Genomic DNA, 16,037 nt, shown 5'->3' with positions numbered 1-16,037 from the left:
GGCGTCATCAAGCACCTCCAAGTAAATTAGGAAGGATTCACGGCCTCGAGAAAAAGCCCCCAAAGTGGCATTCAACGAGAACTCAGCAACGCATGTCATCTTCCGCAGCCGCGTGCATTGCAACTCCCCTCAGCCGCCCACTGTTTCTCCCTTCCTTGTAGACCCAAACCGCATAGTACACCTGAATTTGCTCGGGTCCTCCACAGGCTCGCGTAGCCGTTTCCACCACGCCCGTGCAGCTCGTGACTGCATCACTTCCCCGTCCACTTCGGCGGCACCGAATAGCGTGAAATAGGGATCCAAAACACCACATCTGCGAGGCAAACATACATGCAGCGCTCCAACGAGTGTCGCTGTGAGAAATCACACGACAGCACACTATCTCTCGCCCTCCCATCAGCGATTTGCCGTCAACAACAACAACGGCATTGAGAAGCAGCCTCGAGACAATCCCTGAGAGCCGTCCCCACCTCGGCGAGCGACCCACTCCGGGAACCCTGCACTCCAGTGCCGTTCCGGAAAGAACTCCCGCCACCGCCAACCGTTTTCCCCTGTCGCGTTGACACACGGAGCCCGCTTAAAAGAAAAAACAACACGCTCCATTCAAAACGTGGCTATGAGAGCGCAGGCAACAGGCGCAGGGCGCACCCTCTCGGTTTTCAGTGCTGAATTGCTACAGCACGCACAGTTGTGCCTCTGTTGTCCTCCCTCGTGCTTTCCCAAATAAATCGTGATGCCCGCACTGCGGTAGCACGTGCCCCCACACCTCGTGGTGCCACAACTGTGTCCCGGCACGACGCGTCTGGTCCGGGTGCCGGTCGATGCCGTCTGCGCTGCGCCAACAACAAAACAACCCCGTGAGGGAAACATTGCTGGCTCCTGGATTCTCCCGGCAATACGGGATACCGCCACAACCCACCGCCAACACACAACGCACACCAAGCGAGCAATCACCCAAAGAGCCACACGCGGGAGCGGATCCTCATCCACCCATGACGCGGCACCTCGCTCCATGCGGTCACACGGAGCACACCATTTCTCGAATAGACCTTATCCTTCGTCCATCCCCTAAAGCTGCTTCTGTTAGTGATGGGCCTTAGAACACAAACAGAAGAAAATGGACAATGCAGTAGTATTGCGACACCGCCAGCCACAATGTCTCCCTCATACAGGGGCAATTCTCCAATTATGCCTCGTATGCAAACACACAATCAAAATAACATGTAGAAATCACCCAATGTTTTCACCAGAAACCAAACAACCCCACTCCCTCCCTAATTTATTCTGCCACTGTTATGTTCGATAGCGTTGGTCATTTTTGAGACCTTTTTGTAATAATGTCACCTGGTGCTGGTGCACCCGCACCGTATGCACACAAAAGTATCCAAAAATATATAACTCCCACAATATTTCCTTACCACAAATCAAAATTGCCCCTTTCCCTCCCCAACTTGTTTTCCTATTTCGACGATTCTTCCACACTTCGGAGTGCTTCGTCACTTCTAAAGTCTCCGAATGATATTGACACTTGGTACTGGCGTACCTTTTCCTTCCAAAACGCCGCTGTTTCACGGCTTTCATCGTCGCTCACATTATTGGAATTGACAACATGACACCTCGGCCAGTCATTCATCGGCGTGCTGTCTGCGTGCTGCACGTAAATAATCTCCCACGACATGTCTCGGGATGATTCCTCCCAGCCATTAAAATATGCCGCCAGACACTCAGTGAACTGCCTCACAGTGCTGGCTCTGGTGTGGTGCCCACCCGCCGTAGCCATCCGCAGCCCAAACAGCGTCTTCCGCGGTAACTTCACAAAAAAAAAAAAGGCGTCCACCAGCGGAAAGGTTGCAACCGCCGGTATGCACAGCAGCCGATGCTTTATATTAGTATTTGTATGGTATTCCATTGCAACCACTCCACATAAGACTCGGCGGGGCGCCCTTCAGGGTTCGCCTTCAGCAGTGAGTACTGTCCTCCACGACGTGCTGGTGGCCTCAGCTCCTTGACCTCCTCTACTAATGCACCGACAAACTCCCCAAACGTGAACACGCGCAGGCCAAACCCTCCCGTACATTCAGACAAAAGAGTATTCTCACCCCCAATACCAGCAACAGGAATATATATACATCCTTCTCACTCATCACGTTTCCCAAAATAGTGCGGTATTCGACGCTCGAGGCAAACAGATATCGGTGCGTTCAGAAATACCTCAGCACCGACTTCTCCTCTTGCTCGGGCAACCCTCACCAGCTTTTGAGACGCATTCTCAGAATACCACAGTTTCACTCCCCCATGCGTAAAGTGCTTTTCACCATCCCGGGACTTGATCCCATCCAAGGCATCCTCAATGGCAGCAGAGTGTGCAATGAACTCATTCGCATCAAAGATGTAACGTGGAATCGGCCCCACTTTATCCATGCGTTCTTTGACCATCCTCCACCATTCCGCTTTTTTCCCCGCAGTCTCGTCACGCTTCATCCATGCACACATCGCCTTCACATCCATCTCTTCGGGGCAATTCATGATGATTCGCTCGGCTCCTTCTTGCTTCTCCCAGTTATCATAGTTGCTTACCTTTGGCGATGACAACACAATCATGCCCCATTCATCAAAAAACGCAAAACAACTCGCTGGCCTTCCTTTCTCCGTCAAATCGTAGATAACATACCCCTTCATCTTCAAATGACGCAAATCATACAAAAAGTCCTCGAATGCTCCTCTACCCAGGTATCTCGTCACCGTCTTGATGGTCTTGTCAAACACGTACGTCGTATTTCCACCAAAACTGTACGCAACCGCTGGGAGTTTCTTGATATCGTATTGCAGCAGCTGGTAGAGGAGGTACGAGCCGGCAGCCATCGACTTCCCGATCCCGGGCGTCCCAATCAACAGACGCCTCTTGGGCTTAAAGTCGGTTCGACCGTGACTGCTGAGCCATTCGGTGAGATCGCCGCTGACGATCTGCCACACTCGCTCCACCTCACAGTTCACATAGCAGTCACGAGTGGAATTATTCTCCTTCCACTTCCACGAGTACGGCCATCCCTTCTCCGAGGTGAGCATCATCAGCCTGGGACGTGCTGCACCGGATTGCTCCACACCGTCATCCTTTTCGAGGGTGTAGCCAACTTTCTTGTACGTCCATGGCTGCGGTGGTTTCCCCTCCCTCACCTCCATTCCCGTCCCCTCGCCGCCAGGAACCTCCACGACATGATGCCACCTCGCATTGTACACAGACTCGTAGCATCCCTCCAGGTACCTCGGTGCGCTCGACTTCTTTGGTTTCCTCGCTTCCTCGGCAGCTGCATCCAAAAACCTTTTAGTAGCTCCATGAACACCTGCTTTTACCTCCGCAGTAGCCACCAACCACTTCAGTAACTTGTCCACACCATTTTTGTGAAGCTTGTCTGCATCCTCCGCCATATCCATTTCCTCCCTCACAGCCCTCTCCATCCTCTTGTAACGATCGGATGCCTGCATTTCGCCCAATACTCCCGCATCACGGATATATTTATTGGGGTCCTTGAAAAACGCCTCCAGCAAGACATCCCGATTGGCGGCCACAACGCCCCTGTCGTCCAATTCCATCGTAATAAAGTCATTCAGTTTCATTTTATCCACGCGAACCCTTCCCTCACGCACCACATCTTTAATCCAAGTGGAAACGTTAATTCCCAGTTTTTGTCGTTCTCGCCTTGCCTCTTCTTCTGCCTCCCACCTCTCTACTCTCAGTACCTGAGAGTAGGCTGTGGTTATTTTTACCCTTGCAAGAGGAATGACCGTATCCCTTCTTTCAAATTCCCTCCAATGCCTGAGAGTGAAAATACGTTCTTTTTCAAGGTCCTGTGAAGCCCCCAATAGCACGTAATACTCCTCACGCTCTTTTTTCAGCTCTTGGTATGGCGGCGATGCCTTTATTGTGTCCAATAACACTTCGTCTTGGATGAACTTATTGGGACTAATTAAAAAGCTCTCCATCATGACGTTCCTATATAATTTCCCAAGGCCCCTGCCGTCAAAATAATTCCGAAGGAAGTCACTCAGCCACATTTTGGTAATGCGTTCCTTTCCTTCCAGCAGAACGTCCTTTACGGTGCTCCTCATGGTCCACTTTGGTCGCTGCGTTTCCTCCACTCTTATGTGGGTCGCAGCGGGTTGATCCGTGACATCCTCAGACTCCGGCCTTGCTCTCGTCTGGCAATCTCCTTGCGGCACAGTATATCCCTGACACTCGGTGTTATCGTCACCCTGCACCCTCTTGCGCTTCCCAGGCATTGTTTCTCCTTGTCTTCGTGGTTGGATTGAGTTAAAGCTGAACACTAAACAAAAAACAAAGAAAGGGCATATAAGAAAGAAAAAAAGAAAAGGAGAATACGCACAGACATGACTGACAGCCACAGCGAGAGAGTCATCCACACAGTGTGACAGCACAAGGTGAGTTCGGTTACGCAGCAGGAAGAAAAACACGTACATTTCAGCACAAAATAAAGGCACTGCAAACAACGCCGAAAAAGACACGGTGCAGTGGCGACCGAACCGAAGCTCCTCCTACGCAGTCATCATGGAACGAAAGAAAGTCACAAGCTCAGTCGCAAAAAACAGAAACAAATCAAAAAAAATAAGGAGCGACGCTGTTTGTGCTGTGAGCGATGAGTGGCCGTGGTGCGCAGCACAACCGTGGCCCTGCGCCCTCCCCCATCAACCAGCACTGAAAACCTATCAATTCTACGTGTTGCACGTCACAGGAGGGCGTGATCAATTTTGCAGCTTGCACTCGATGCACACTCGAGCAGGCTCAGGGCGTCTGGAAGTGTGTCACCGGCCATGGGCTGCTACGGCGGTGCGGGTGGTCGGTACGACGACGCGCCGGTGGTGCCTGATGCGTACGACAATGAAGTCATGTCGTGGGGCTTCGGCGTATCCTCGTCGCTCTCCTCGTCATCGTGCAGCAGTGCCTCCAGCCCACCACGCCGCGGCTCGCGCAGCTCCTGCCAGTGGCGGTCCTCCGCGTTCCACACAACGACGCCGTACACAGTGGCCGCAAGCAGCAAAGTGGTCAGCAGCAGCACGATAGCCGCGTACGCCCTCGCACCGCCGTCGCTCGGCGCAAGGTGGTTGGCCGCACTGACCACGCACAGCGCCGCAAGGAGCACAAAGCTCGCCGTGCGCATCACCGTCAGGAAGGCCGAGCGCATCATGTTCGTGAAGGCAACCACGCCCGCACCCGCAAGCAGCACAGCCGCCATGCAGAAGTACTGGACGTGGCAGCCTCCCACGGGCGGGTGCACAGCCGCAATCAGGCCCACCACACACAGCACCGACAGCTGGAACACGCACCAGTACACGTGGCTGCCCCTCATGTTTGTCAGCATGCCGCCGTACATCCGCCGCTGCGCCGCGGGGTGCCAATACCCGACGGGGTACAGCAGGCGCTCGTGCAGCGGCTTTCTCGAAAACTGCCAGTACCTCGTGAAGCTCGCGCCCGCGTGGCGGGCAATCAAGTAGCACACGCCAGCAGGAAACGCCACACCGTACAGCACGCCAACAACTCCAATCACGCGGTGCTGCACGCGGGCGTCGGGCATCGCCACTGCAAACACGGAGCCGAAGAAGATGCCGAGGTGCATCGCGTGCGCCACGACGTACGTCAGGCTCGGATAGCGCATCGCCGCCCACGCACTCGCCGCGTCCACGCCGCGCCACCGCTGGAAGGCCGCCGTCACACCGCAGCGCACGCACCCGAACACAGCAGCGAGTAGCGCGTTGCCCACCACCATCCACAGCGGGTCAAGAGCAGCAAACACCGACAGGAAGTACGGCAGCGCAGCGGTGCTCGCACGCTCCTGCGCCGAGGCGCATGGCATCCTCGCAAACACGCCGAGCGCCTGCATCTCCAGGATGGAGCCCAGCCCGCTGGTCACCACCACCGCAACAGCCGCCGCACCCGCAACAACGCCGGTGATCGCCGAGAGGGCGCTGGCAGCGGCGGGCAGCGTGTCCGACCTGATCGTGAAGGACCCAAGCAGCACACCCTTGCAGCCGCCGAACGCCGCCGCAGCGTCGCAGCGAATGACTATCGTCTCGTCGGCACCAATGAAGTAACCGCGGTGCACAGGCACAGCCAGCTCCAGGACAGTGGACGGATTCGTCGCGTTGCGCATCCACGTCGCGTTGCTCAGCATCGCTCCCCACGGACCACCAAAGCCGCGAGGCTGCGCCGTCGAAACCGGCACGAAGCTCAGGTGCGTGCCGAGCTGCGGGTCGCGTGCCCACCGAAACGGCGACGGCAGCGCCACCATCAGCCGCGTCGGGACGGCGCTCCCACCGCCGCGAATGTCGTTCTGCGTCAGGCTCCCACCAGCCGCCGTCGTCGTCACGGCGAGCGTCGGGCACGCCACCTCGCTCCACCACAGCGTGCTGCTCACCGACGCCGTCGGGGTCCGCGTGGGCGGCAGCGCCACTGTCTCCGTCGGCCCGTGCTGCGTCGGACTGTAGTGCGTCGTGCTCATGCCCGGCGTCAACGTTGTTGCCAGGCTGCGAGTCTTCGTCAGCGTCGCCGTATGGCTCAGCGGCGGAATGCCGGGCGTGCGGTTGCACCCGTCCACGCGCGGCAGGTACACCGGCAGGCAGTCGCGCCCGTACCCGCCCTCAGCACAGCAACAGCCGCACGACACCGACATCGTCCTCGTCGCAGCTGCAAAGCAGTGCACGTCGGCGTCGCACACGCCACACGCCACGGGGCGGAATTCCCCGATGATACCGGCGGACCTGTAGTCCATCGGCTGCAGCGCCTGCCCGTTGAGCGTCAGGCACCCCACGACGAATCTTCGGCCGGTGCCTACAAGCGAAACGGTGCCGTCCATCACGACGTGCCCGCTGCCAGCGTTCCCGTGGAGCGTCAGCGTGCTCTGCACAAGCTCCGCACTGCGCGGGTACGACGGCACAGACAGGAGCCTGCCACTGATGCTGTTGCCACGCACCGACAGCCACGACCCGGACGCAAACGACGCCGACCCCCGCAGATCCAGCAGCGCGCCATCGGTCAGCGCACCGGCGTTGTCGTTCACCACGACGGCGGACGCGTTGGCCTCCACACCGCTCTCGAACACCAACCCATGCGCGGCGTACACCTGGCTCCCAGACACGCGCAGCACAGCGCCCCACGACGCAACCACGCGCGCACTCGCGTACAACGCATACTCGCCACCGAGCACAGCCGCGTCCAGCGCAACACCGCCACCGACAAGCTCCAGCACGGCGCCGTCCACCACCACCGTCCGCCCACCAGTCATCACAGTCACGAGGGCAACGCCAGACACAACCAGCACGGACCGCACAAGCCGCAGGCCCGACAGCACCAGCACCGGTGCGTACGGCGAGGACTGCGAGCCGGGAAGATACACAAGCGGCGTCGGCCTCGTGGCAACCAGCAGGGAGTCCGTCACCGTCAGCACAGACCCCGCGGGAAACGTGCCGGTCAGCACAAGCGCACCGTTCAGCGCCTCCACATCGCACACGGACAGCTCCACCGGCCCGCCCTCGTCGCTCCCCGCCGCCACCGCACCGCGCAGCGCTCCACCGCCCATCACATACAGCACGGCACCGTTCAGCAGCGAAACGTTCTGCACAACGATCCGCACGCCGTCCCGCGCCATCCACGGCACGTAGAGCACAGGACTCACGCCGTCCAGCACAACGTGGCGCAGCGTCACCTCGCTCGCGCCAGCAGGCACAACAAACACCGACCGCACCGTCACGCCCTCGCGGACAAACACACTCGACGTGTTGCCCACAGCAGGCGGCAGCGCGAAAGCGCCCACAGGCACGCACGCCTCGCCGTACCCGCCGCTGCCGCACGCGCACACGCACACACCGTTCCTCATGCTCGCAGACGCCGTCCCGGGCGCGTAGCAGTGCGTGTCCCTGTCGCAGGCGTCGCACCCAGCAACGTCGATGCTCCCAGCGTCGCCAAAACCAGCCGCTGCGTACTCCTCCGCCGTCGACAGGACACGGCCACCAGCGTCGTTGCACGTCACCCTCAAATGCGCCCCAGCCGCAAGCGACAGGCTCACCGACAGCATCCGCGGCAGCAGCGCTCGGTTGCGCACAAAGCTCAGCGTGCTCCCAGCAGCGGTCACGGCGCCAGCGGCGTAGAGCATCTCCCTCGAGACGCCGTCGTGCACGTTGCCCTTCGCCAGCAGCGTCGACCCGTCGGCCAGGCTCACAGTCGAATAAAACGCCACCGCGTAGTCCTCCGTCAACAAGAATTCGCTCCGCACAAGCGCCACAGCGGAGCCCGACACGCTCACAGCCCCACGCACAGACACCGCGTGCTTGCACAGCAGAAAGTCGCTGTCAACAAACGCCACCACGGAGCCGCCACTGGCAGCAACACCGCCCTCCACCGACACGCACAGCCCCAGCGCCGTCTGCACCGACAGCCCGTCCACGTACAGCGCACCACGCGACGACAGCGCCACGCTGCCAACAAACAACACGCCAACAGCATCGCCGAACACAGCCGCCACATGCGTGCGCGCGATGGTCAGCACGCTCCCAGTCAGATTCACGTTGTGCACCACGAGGCACGCGGAGAGGTCGCCAAGGTCGTAGGCGTCGTGGTACGCAACACGCGCCTCTGCAATCAGCACCGAGTCCACCACAGTGACGCGCGAGCCCGGCGGGAATCGGTTCGCCACCAGCACGCCGCCGCCGGAGCGCGACTCAAGACCGCTGACCAACACATCGACGCGCTGTCCAGCAGGCGGGTCGGACCGCCACCCAACAACGCACAGGCTCGCTCCGCCCAAAAACGCGCAGTCCGCCAGCGTCACGTTGCGCACGCTCCCCGACATCGACTCCATGTCCACCACGACGTCCGCCGCAAAGGTCGCACCAACGTAGCACGCCACCGACGTCCCGAAACTGACGTTCACCTCCACACCCACACGCACTTCCCGCACGCACAATTCGGCGCCGTCGGTGCTCGGTGGCTCGGGAACAGCAACGGGCAGGCACGCATCGCCGTGGCCGCCCTCCGCGCACGTGCAGGCGCAGCCATCACTCGAGGCCGTCATCGTGTACGCGGGGAAGCACGACGCCGCAAGAGTGCATGGGTCACTACAGCTCAGGATAGTGGCATTGTACACGGACGGGATGCTGTATTCCGCTCCCTTCTCGCCGTTCACAGTGTTGCACGCAGCCACAATCGCTCCGTTCGTGAGATCGCTGGAACTTTTGGGTATCAGCAGCACTGTCGGCGTGAATGTGCTGGACATAAATCGGTTGCTGGACACAGACACCGTGGAGTCGCGGAGATTCACCTTGGGGTCAAATAAAGTAAAAGAATCCGATGGGGATTCACGGCAGAGGTTGCCGCTCAACTGCAGCCAGAAGTGGTAGTAAATGTGGGTAGAAAAAGCTAAAAACACAGCCAAGCTTCCCTGCATTTCGTTGTCCTGAAACAAAACCGCTGAAAGAGACCCCACACGTAAGGCCGACAAAATGTGCATGAAGTACTGCACCGGCCTCGTCACAGCGTTGCCTCGGATCACCACAGCAGAGTTGTTCAGTACGCTCAGCGGCAAAGACTGTCTAGTCCCCTCAAGATATATCAGCGTACCGTTACTGCCGTCCATATGAAATGTATTGCCCACCACCGCAAACAGGGAGTGCCACGACACCCTCAGCGCAGATCTGACAACGTGAATGGCGATTGACGATGCCCTCACGCTCTGAAACACATTGCCACTCAGCACCACCGCGGAGTCGTTGCTGATCACCAGCCCATTCATCGCAACACACGACGGCCTCCTAAGGATCAAACCCAACCGAGGGATCAGCTTCGTGACCGTGAAGCGGTTCCCGCTGATCGTGATGTTCGTGCGCGGTGGAAACCAACCCTCCGGGCTGAGCAGCGCGTCAATGAATGTGTTGCCGGTGACGATGTGCAGCGACCCCACAGCGGCGTGCACGTTGCCCAACAGCAACAGCACGGCGCCGTCCCTCCACGTGCATCCTTCGAACGTGATTTTCACCACTTCGCCCGTCATCGCCCCAACCAGCACCGTCAGGCTCATGCCGCCCCCGCTGAACGACACGTTGCGGTAGCACGGCCACGACAGCCCACCGCCCACAGCCTGCGCAACCTCGGGGTACGCCATGTCGCTGATGCACTCACCAACCGGCGGTGGCGGTGGCAGCGGTGTGGGCGGCACTGGCGGCGACGGCGGTGGCGATGGGCCAGCAAGCACAGGCGCCGGGACACACACATCGCCGTGCCCTCCAGCAGCGCACTGGCACTTGCAGCCAATGACCGCCGTCGTCAGCGGAGCAAAGCAGTCGCCGTCCTTCGTGCACTCCCCGCACACTGCAACCGTCATCACGTTGGTGATGCAGTTCAGCGCCAGTTCTGCCGCCGTCGCCACCTTCCGTCCCGCGACCGTCAGGCACCCAGCAAAGAACCGGTAGCCGGTCCCAACCCGCCTCAGCAAAGGCACTGACAACCCCGTCAAGCCCATCTTGCAGCCCGTCAGCGTCACAGCACTGCTGCTGTCAATGGTCACAAATGCGGACTCAGTGTTGTAGAAAATCGCACCCACTTCCACGTCGTTGTCGCGCCAATCCAGCCAGCTTGACCGCTGAACAGTCCACAAGTCATAGTTACAGATGGCGTATTGCACGGAGCCACTGTTGCCCACCACGCGCAGCACGCTGTGATCCGACACGCTGAATCGGGAGTGCTGATGCAAAAGGCTTTTCCCGAAGAAAACTGTGTTGTTGAGCAACGCAAAAACAGAGCGATCGCGGACACTGAGGGTATTTACGTGGAAAAGATATGTGTAGCCATCGAAGCTGCAATGCCGCATGTACAGCGAGCTGCCACGCACCAGCGTCAGCGTCCCGGTCGAGTACAAACCAAACGCATCACGCTTCGATGCACGCGCCCTGACGTTGCTGACCAACAGCGAGGACGCAGCCAACACAACTTCGTGTAGCATCAAAACGCTCAACCTTTTGTTCACAGTGTCCGGCAAATGAACCTCGGAGGACTGCACCGCGTCAACCTCCGTGACGGCAACGTCGCAGCGCTGCGGGAGGGCAAGTGCAAACACAACAACAGAGGAACGCATCACCGTCTGACTCACGCGGATCAGGACGCCGGCTGACTCGGACGCCTCAGCGCCACCAACAAACTGCAGCGCGGCACCGCCACGAAATGTGCACCCCGTGAACGTGATGTTGATGGGGAGATGCAGCGGCATACTGTTGAAAGAAAATGTCAGCACAGCACCCACGCCGCTGAATGTCACACCCACGTAGCAGTGGTGCGTCTTCCATAAGTTCAGCGTGAGGCTTGTCAGCGTCCGGTTCACCACGCAGCTCGTGTCGCCGTCGACGGCTCTCTCCGGCAAGGGAAGCAAAACCGCGTCGGGCACCTCGAAGGGAAGACACGACGCGCCATGCCATCCGTCCTTGCAGCTGCACGAGCACGAGCCGCGGTCCACCGACTCCGTCCCGGGCATGTAGCACGCCGCGTCATCGTTGCATGTGCCATACCTGAACACCACCACGCCCTCCGGAAACACATCGTCGTACGACACCTCCTCATCACCCTGAAGGTTGCACCCAACGACCAACCGCGCGGGTGACGTCACAACAATGCTCGATGGAAAAAAATTGGCGAAGGAAACCCTCGAGTCCACCTGACGGTTGTGTGCAAGCGCCACGGTGGTGCCGCTGTCTGACAGCTGAATTTTGTGCCAGGAATACGGAATAGTTAATACTGAGGCTGCACTCACGCTGTTGCCCTCCACACGCCACTGCGCACCACCCTGGAGAGCCACAGAGCCGGCCAAATACAACAGCGAAGAATCCAAAAACTCCGCGCTGCCAAAAAGGATGCAATCCGCTACTCGCAGCAGCCCCGCGGACCTCACAGTGGTGTCCCCGTTAAGATAAATGTCACTGACTGCGATCATCGTGTTGTTCTCCACGTCAAGGTAGCCGCCGTTCCTTACATCAACAGCGTAAACGCAAACAAATGATTCCACACCGTCATCCTCCATCGTACTCAGCGTATTCCCCTTCACAATGATCCCGCCACCATCAACAACAACACCACTGGAGAAATAGACTGCGTAACAGTTCCCCTCAATGTAGTTGTCGAGTAGCAGCAGCGTCACATTTGCACTGAGAGCAAACTTCACAAATAAAATGGCGTGGCCCGACGTCGTCACAAGCGTACTGCCCACCACCAGTATCTGGGAGCTCACGCCAAAAACACCCCTGAACTCCAGCTCACCAGAATCTAGCATCGAGGAAACAATGTTCACGTGCACGCGTGCACCACTCCCCTTGATCGACAGGCCCATGAGGACGCACTGCAGCAGCGTGATGTTGAGTGTCTGTTGTGGTGCGTCGAAATACGACAGGTCCAGCACAATCGCGGCGGTGAAGGTCACGTTGACGAAGCACAGACCACGCACACCGGGATCAGGATCGTCCACGGAGCTGATGCTGCCACCGTGCACGCAGCGGACCTCCGTGTCGTCCGCATCGGGGAGCGGGAGCGGCCCAAGGCCGTCCGGAACCGCAGCTGGCAGACAAGTGTCACCGTAGCCGCCAGCAGCGCACACACACTCACAGCCGCTGATGCTGCTCGTCCTCGCCGCAAAGGACACGGCGTCCACGGTGCACTCACCACAGTCCAACACCGTCACGGGCGAACCAATATTGAGCTCTTCTTGGTAATCCGTCACAGGAGAGCCCCTTAGCTCGTTGCACACGCCGTAGATGATCGGGCGCGCGTCGGATGGTGGTGACCAGTTGCTTGTCATGCGTGCGATGGTCGACGAGTACGAGCCGTACGTGAATTTGTTGTCAAGTATCGACCACACACTCCGATCGCGGAACGCCACGCCATTTTTATTGGCCACATACACAACGTAGGCGGTGCGGACCTCGTTGTCGCGGTGCACCAGCCAGCTGCCGTCAGCCACGGTCAGCGTGGTTGCTATGAGCATGGCGAAGCCGAGACGGAAAGTGCTGGACACAATCTGCAGCACGCTGCCGCCATCCACCGCAACGTCCCCAAACACACACGCGCCTTTGTAGAAGCCAATGCTCGGTACACTCCACGAGCTGTTCTGTATGGAGAACACGGAGCCGTCGCTGACACGCAGGTCCGACGCAAGGGCGTACATCACGTGCATCTGCGTATTGACAGCGCAGTTGTCCATGTAGAAGACGCTGGACAGGTTTGCGCCGAGGCCGCGCTCCACAAGGATCGCAGCGCACGAACCCCCGCCACACGCCAGCATCGACCGTGTCATGACAAACCGCGTCGACAGAAGACGGACGCCGTCCAGGACAAGCGCGGGGCCATACCGGGATCCCTCGTGGCCAGGGGTAGTCTGCACGTACTGCGACCCGCCAACCGTCGCGCGCAGCGTTGAGTTCGCCAGCAGCACACTCGAGTGCAGCGGCATCGCGCCATGCAGCACGATCGTGCCCTCCAGCGACGTCACATTCGTCATGTTGACGAGGACGTGGGGCATCAGGCGCGCCGTGCTCTCGCTGAGGCCGCCAATCCGCAGCTGCGCGCCGCCCGCAAGCACGCAGTGGCGCAGCGTCACGTTCAGCGCGTCAGCGGACAAGTCCATCGAGCGCAGGTCCACCGCCACAGTGATCGGTCCGCTGAACACCACCGAGTCGAAGCACGCCGTCGCACGCCCGCCGCCAACCGTCACCGACTCCGTCAGCGTCACGCCACTCACGCAATCCTGCGCACCGCCACCGAACCTCGCAGGCGGCACGTCGAACGGCAGGCACGCCTCGCCCACGCCGCCGGCACGGCAGCTGCACACGCAGTCAGAGAACGACGCCGTCAGCGCATCAAAGCATGCCAGCGCAGCCGCACAGCCGTCGCACGGCACCACGCTCACGGAGGGCAGGCCGGCCAAGCGATAGTCGCCGCTGCTCCGCAGCACACGGCCGCCGGCACGGTTGCACTGCACCGACACGACGCCGCTCGTGATCGTCGGCCCGGAGACAAGCGTAGCGCCAGCGGCAGCGCAGCGAGCAATCGACACGGCACCGCCGCTCAGCGTCACCCCCGACAGCGACGCCACAGACGACGCCTCGCCCACCGCCCACACGTCGTGCAGCTCCAGCCACCCGCCGGCACCGACCGTTCCACCGTCGCAGCGCACCAGCGAGGACGCAACAGACCCCTCGACGCCCACGAAGCGCAGCACCGAATCGGACACCGCGAGGCGCTCGCCAAGCACAAAGCCGCCGCCGCTGCTCACAACCGACACGTTCGTCACGGAGAACACCGAGTGGCTCCGCAGACTGAGAATCGACGAGGACGCCACATGCAACGCGGAAGCAGTCGGACCGCCCGACGCCTCCAGCGACACGCCGTCAAGCACCACCGCGCTCGACAGCAGGTCCACACCGCCGCCAGCGTACACCGCCGACCCGCCCGCCTGCAACGACCTCAGCACAGTGTTGCTCACACGCAGCTGCGACTGCAACAGCGACGTCGCGTGCAGCACAAGCGGCGACGCCACCGCGTCCATCAGCCCGCTCAGCTGCGAGTAGCGCATCGGTCCCGGCGTCACAATCGTCGAGTCACGGATCGTCACGTTCGTGTGTGCCGGCAGGTTGTGCACAAACACGAGCGAGCAGTAGCTCCCGGACAGCCCGCTCACGCTCACCTCCAGGCTCCGGTCACTCGCCGGCTCGCCGCTGTAGCCCCGCACGTAGATCTGCGCACCGCCGTCGCACACGCAGTTCCTCAATTCAATGCGCAGCGCGCCGGGAAGCATCGCCGGCACGTCAAACACCACAGCCACGCCGTTCGTGATGGACACGCCGTCCATCAGCACCGTGTCCACGGCGCGGCCCACCGTGATGGCTCTCTCCACCGTGCCGCCCCGCAGTCGCAACACCACCGCATGCACCGCGGGCACCCACGCCGCCGCCGCAACCAGTGCCAACACAACGAGCAGCGCCGAACAAGGTGCCGGCTGCACGGACACGCACCCACAACAGACCACATCCACAAACCAATCAGATATCAATAGAGCTCTCGTGGTGTGTCGCAGTCGCCCCGTCGACCGTAGCTCCTGCTTCGCAGATCCATTTCTACAAATGGAAAATCCAGAAACACTATTCCGATAGATCGATTTCCCACCACTACTAGTCCTAATACTGCAATTAATCCCTAACACCTTGAAACGATAGTTGTGCTGATCAAGCAAAAGTATCTCTAACTGCACAGTCAGAAAAGGAAAAGACAGCAACAACAGTAACCAAACACAGCGGCACGCAGAGGCATCCGGTCACAGACAGTCCCCACCAATGCACAGCCACCGACAAAGAAGCACTGACGCAAGCACGCCGGCAACACCATCGCCCTCCCACCGCCAACGCAGCCCCACACAACCACCATGCAGAGTGGCGCCATCCCAGCAAAAGACACATGGCCATTGGCACCGCTCTTGTAACCAAATGTTTCTACCACAGAGCAGTCCCGATGCCGTGAAAGACACACAAGGGCCGGGGCAGACCCACGTGGCAGCGTTACAATCAGCAGCCATCGAGCGCGCAAAAGGAAGAAATAGTGGCATGGAAGAGGAGTGGAGAACTCGCCGATCGCCAGCAGTTAAGGCGTCATTTCCCGCTTACGTGGGTCGGCATTGCACAGCACGCAGCGGCATCATAAGCGCACACAACACACACAAGAAGGACAAATAAAGAAGTACGGTGGCGGCGCCCAGACACGGGGAACAAGAGTCCACGTCAATTGTGCGGCCTGTTTGCTCATAGACGGCCGGTTTGTAATCACGCCACTGCCCTGCAGTTCGTCAGTCTGCAGGAGGCTGGGGGATGGAGAGAAGGGAAAAAGCAAAGGTGCGACCCACATCCATATCGGTTAACTGTGACACCGGTGACGTCATCTCGTCAGGTCACCTGCAACAGAGACCGTCGCCGTCAGCGTATTACCTCTCCCACTGGGACGCAAC

The 16,037-nt window shown here is 59.7% G+C and overlaps 1 protein-coding gene and 1 pseudogene across 1 annotated transcript, besides 2 other annotated features; both read right to left on the bottom strand.

The window, feature by feature from the left end:
- Positions 1-16,037: part of a sequence feature (areas not merged during assembly with more than two copies in the genome that could not be assigned to a particular haplotype) that runs on past both edges of the window.
- On the bottom strand, positions 1,459-4,476 carry Tc00.1047053504769.170 (annotated as a pseudogene).
- On the bottom strand, positions 4,836-14,891 carry Tc00.1047053504769.160 (dispersed gene family protein 1 (DGF-1), putative; the record flags this gene model as incomplete). The annotated part of the gene is made up of 1 exon (XM_812403.1): positions 4,836-14,891. One exon carries the CDS (start codon positions 14,889-14,891, stop codon positions 4,836-4,838), a length of 10,056 nt encoding a protein of 3,351 aa, XP_817496.1.
- Positions 7,491-7,631: a microsatellite.

This window comes from Trypanosoma cruzi (genome assembly GCF_000209065.1).
Source record: "Trypanosoma cruzi strain CL Brener chromosome Unknown tcruzi_1047053504769, whole genome shotgun sequence".
Lineage (NCBI taxonomy): Eukaryota > Euglenozoa > Kinetoplastea > Trypanosomatida > Trypanosomatidae > Trypanosoma > Trypanosoma cruzi.
This window is presented reverse-complemented; position numbering and strand designations above follow the sequence as displayed.